Below are 5382 nucleotides of genomic sequence, written 5' to 3' on the forward strand. Positions count from 1 at the left end.
TTTAAACAGCATAAGTTACAAAGTGATTCAAGGGCCGACTTGGCAAAACACGAAACTCTCGGACCTCAAGTCACTGTGAAAATTCTAGATTATTAATAATAAAGAAAAACACTTATACATATATTGAGTTTTTGACTTCTATTTTCTTTTTGCATCCTCAAATCTATAAATGCATACATAAATACTTGTAGATATGTGTATGAAAGGATATACGTGAGTGTATTTATTTATTTATGTGTTTCAGCCAAGTGGCTGCGGTCATGCTGGTGCACCACCGTGATATGTGTATACATACCCAACAGACACATATGTGTATATGTGTGTGTGAAACAGTAAAAAAAAAAGGAAGAAAAAATGACAGCAATAAAAAGGTGGTCTGTAAGAAGTAGAAGTAAAGAAGGAAAAGGTGGAGAAGAAGAAGAAGAAGAAGAAGAAGAAGAAGAAGAAGAAGAAGAAGAAGAAGAAGGATTAGAAGAAGAAGAAACCTTGCACTAGGTTGGTGACGACTACGGGGGCTAATGATGTTGATGATAATGATGATGATGATGATGATGATGACGATGAAGATGATGATGGTGACGATGATGATGATGATAAAATATATACCAGTAATATAAAGTATTCAAAATCAAATCGAATAACAACGTAACCTTATATACATACATATATACACACGCAAACGCACACGAACACACACGCATAAAACGCACACACATGTGCCTGCGAGTTGATTCACACACATACAGATGTTTGTTTGTATGTGTGTGTGTGTGTGTGTGTGTGTGTGTCTGTGTGTGGGCTTGTGTGTGTGCTTGTGTGTGTCTGTTTGATATTTCTTCCAGGCATGGAAATTTATAGACTACGTGCGATATATACTCCATCAACGTACATGTATATAAATAAGGAAGCGACAAAAAAAAAAAAAGAAAAAAAAGAAACATGCTTTTGATCAACTCTACATCTATGAATTTCTGCAGCATATATGCATCATGTATTCATATAACGCATGCAATTGTTTGTATGTGTGTGTGCAAGTGTCTGCGTGTGTGCGTGCGCATGTTTGATTATTTCTAGTTATATGTGTGCGTGAGTGCGTGTATGCGTGAGTGCGTGTGTGCATTTACGTGTGTCTGTGTGTGCAAAATGGCCTTAGCAGTGAATCTGTTATAATGGAATGTGCTGTTGAAGCGAATGCCACGCAACTTCGTATCTGTTACCATATTCTACAGCAGTGCCTTTAACAGCTTGGCACAGGCCACTTGCAGATACACCGAATCTCGCGTCAGGGTGGAATACATTCGTTTGTTTTTGCTGTAGTTGTTATCGCTTTTGTAGTATTCTTCTTTTCTTTTCTGTTCTTTTTTTTTTCTTCTTCCTTGATGCCGAAAACAAAAGCGACAGACGCTTTCACAGAATCATAAGAATATATATATATATATATATATATATATATATATATATATATATATACATATACACACATATACATATATTTATTTATCCTCACGTACATATGTGCACACTTTTTGTTTTCTTTTATGGAATTATAAAACAAAGGCAACCAAACTCATACATAAACACTCTCTCTCCGCCTCTGTCTATTCAGCACGTTTTCTTTCTTACTTTCTTTCTCTCTCTCTCTGTCTCTCTCTCTCTCTCTGTCTCTCTCTCTGTCTCCATCGCTCACTCATTCTCTCCGTCCCACAATCTCCGTCGCTTCTTAATCTTGTTTTTTCTATCTCTTTCTCTCTCATTCTCGTTACTCATTTATTAATCTTACACCTCTTGTGTCTTCCTTCCGTCTACCTCTTACTCCATTTCTTCTTCTTCTTCTTCTTCTTCTTCTTCTTCTTCTTCTTCTTCTTCTTTCCCCCCTCCCCCTCCTCCTCCTCCTCGTTCTGCTCTTCTTTTTATCCTCTCCTCTTCCGACTCTCCACTGCCGACTCCACTGATAGCTCTATAAATGTGTGCTAGTCTTTGCTCCTTCTTTTTCGTTATCTTCGTCGTCGTCGTCGTCGTTGTTGGTGTTATTGTTGTTGTTGTGGTCAGTTACAAGTTACCATTGAAGATATCCTGATGAATAACTCGAACTCCAACACCGGGATTACACCACGGCTTCTCTCGCCGTGGTTTTCATTCAATTTATTTCGTGTTTTAATATTATTGTTAATTCGACCGTGTCTGGGATTCTACGGTGCATCTTTCCACCCAGCAGTAAAAGACATTACCCAGGTGGTATACAAGACTAAATCCCAGTGGATCAATGTTACATCCATGTTGAAAGGGAATTTATTTTCAACCAGCCCGAATCTTACACCTAAACCCTATATCAACTCGAACCTTAGACCCAAACTAAAATCGGATCTAGGCTCTAGCTCGAATTCGGTCCCAAACTTCAGCTTAAGTTCGAGCAAACCTGCAGTATTTAGAGGACGAATTACACCCACTACTCCGCATTTGCTTAGTTTGAATTCGAACCGCGATCGCCGTCACGTAATAGCTGATGCTCAGTACAACCTTGTTCGTCTACTACCGTCTCATCGAAAACTTATGAGTGAGAACGTTGCTTCAGTACCAAAAATGGGCGAGATTATAGCCACCGTGAACTATAATAGTAACAATAACAACAACAATAACAACAATATTGATAAGAACAGCAAGCATAAACACGCATACACAATTTACAAAAACTTCCATAACAATGATAACAACAACAACAAAAGCCATATCAATAGTAACAACTATAATAACAGCAGTAGAATAAGTTCTAATGAAAACAACAAAGGCCACGTGTATCAGAATAAGTTTAGCAATCAAACTTCGGATAGTGGTCGGGTTGACAGCAGTGGTGGTATGAAACATGGTGACGATATTATTCTCAACAGGGCTAATCGAAGTGTTGAGGGCGATGGAAGGCGAACGAGTGATGCCGTTCCATTCGTGCCTACTCCTTTAATTACGGAAGAGGCAATCAGTGAAAATGATGGAAACAAGGCTGTCGTTCTTCGGGGTTCCCCAAAAGATCCGGCATCGCAGGAAAAGAGCGAAAGGTCCCTCAATATTTCCAAGAAAAGATCCGACGGAAGTCCTCATGAATTTTCCGATGAAGGGCCGCAAGCAAAACCTTATGAAAGTTCCAACGAAATGCTCGACGAAATGTCCCAGGAAATGTCCGATGAAACTCCACGGCAATATTTGTTGAGAGGAGGGAGCGAATGCAGCGCCGATGATATATATCGGGCCAAAATACAAAATGAAATTTTAGAAAATGAAGAAGAAAACGAAGAAGACAAAGGCAATACGGATTTACGAACTACACTGTATATTGGAGGCTTATTCGAATCTACGGAATTACATTCTTACGGAAGGTCGGAATTACACGCAGCTCGTTTGGCAATTAAACATATCAACGAGAAAAACATTATCCCTGGATATAAGCTCGATTTGGTGTTCAACGAAAGTTCGGTAAGTAAACATATTTTAGTACTTCGCCACTTTACTGCTGCTGATTTTCACACCTCCTCCTCCTCCTACTACTACTACTACCACTACTACTACTACTACTACTACTACTACTACTACTACTACTACTACTACTACTACTACTACTACTACTACCTGAAGGAAGTGGTGCTAAAGAATTATAGCGCTGATACAAGATTACGCGAATGTGATGTTGGGGGTGGGTGGGTAGGCTATTCACCATCCTGTTGATTGAAAAGTATGGCCGTTATTGGAGTGTGTGCTTATATATGGGTATGTATATGTGTATGTGTATGTGTACATATATGTGTACATACATGTACATATACATGTATGTACATATACATATATGTGTACATATATGTATATGTGTATGTTTACGTGCGTATGCATGTTTGCAGTTGTATGCATATAGGTGCATACATATGCATATGTGTGAGTGTATTTATCTCTCTATCTCGCTATATATATATACATATGTGTGTGTGTATGTGTGTGTGTGAGTGCGTGTGAGTTTGTGAGATTTTGTGTGAGTGTGTCTGTGTGTATGTGTGTGTGTGTATATATATATATATATATGTGTGTGTGTATATATATATATGTGTGTGTGTGTGTGCGTGTATATACATAAAGAGAGAATAGTTGTGTATCTATCTATCTATCTATCTATCTATCTATCTATCTATCTATCTATCTATCTATCTATCTATCTATCTATCTATGTGTATATACCGGCACCACTGGAAGTTTGTGAAAATGTGACTGTATGTAGAGAATCGAAACTAATTACAATAATTATAATTATTTCGTGATTTTACTATTACTTCAGCAAAGTTTTAGTACTCTCTGAATGTGGTCATCATAAGACTGGAAACTAACTGGAGTTGCATCCCCTACGTGAAATATTCACAACAGTATTATTCAAACATTAATATTTTCTTTTCATTTCTTGCTCAACGTATATTCATTTCGACTATCCTCAGATTCATATCTTCTTACTCCTCATCATATCTGATGTGTTAAAGCAAATCTGGTATTTTTCATAAGGATGACGTCTCTGAGTAATTTTTCTCCTCAATTGCGTAATTCATTTCATAGAATATTCTTAATAAACTGGTATAAACATTACACCGCAGTTAGATATTCTTAATAAACTGGTATAAACATTACACCGCAGTTAGATATTCTTAATAAACTGGTATAAACATTACACCGCAGTTAGATATTCTCTCGTAACTACTTCAAGAAATATGCCGATATCTGCGTGATACTGATGACGTCGTAATAAGACGGGAATAAGCTTGCACTTGATTCCCTTGTTACTTATTAATACTGTGTTATTGCTTCATTATATAATTATCTATTGTTTGTTTTCCATCCTCTGAACATTATATACACTAACTTAAGTATATTAGAAATAAACATTAATCACTATTTGCCTTACTTCATGTTGTAATACTTGATTAGATATACAACGTAGTTCTGTAACATTTTCTATTGTACCGTATTTAATACGTATACTAGTACTGTATCAGTTAATACATGTAACTTGGTGCTGTGCCTCCCCTTTATTTCGTCGTCAATACATAACATGCTGCTGTACCATTTTTTTATATCATAGTAACTATATAGCATCATAGTGTAGCAGGCCTGATATAGTACAATAATGGATGTGTAGTTACGAAGTTTTCTTTGAAACCACGTGGCATCGGGTTCTATCCTACTGCGTGGAACCCTGCTCAAGTGCATTTTATTATAGCGCTGGGCCGACCAATGTGGATGAATTTGGTATACAGAAACTGTTTGGAAGCTCGTCATACAAAACACGCACGCGCGCACACACACACGCACAAACATATGCATATGCATATATATATATATATATATATATATATATAT

General features: G+C 37.2%; 1 protein-coding gene across 1 annotated transcript in view; it reads left to right on the forward strand.

Moving 5' to 3' along the window:
- The first annotated feature begins 1507 nt into the window (after positions 1-1507).
- Positions 1508-5382, forward strand: part of LOC106869702 (uncharacterized) — an 875881-nt gene continuing 872006 nt past the window's right edge. The window contains exon 1 of the mRNA XM_052972461.1: positions 1508-3465. Coding sequence (XP_052828421.1) covers positions 2077-3465 — 1389 coding nt within the window. The 5' untranslated portion in view covers positions 1508-2076. The remainder of the gene's footprint in view (positions 3466-5382) is intronic.

Source organism: Octopus bimaculoides, chromosome 13 (assembly GCF_001194135.2).
Source record: "Octopus bimaculoides isolate UCB-OBI-ISO-001 chromosome 13, ASM119413v2, whole genome shotgun sequence".
NCBI classification, from domain to species: domain Eukaryota; kingdom Metazoa; phylum Mollusca; class Cephalopoda; order Octopoda; family Octopodidae; genus Octopus; species Octopus bimaculoides.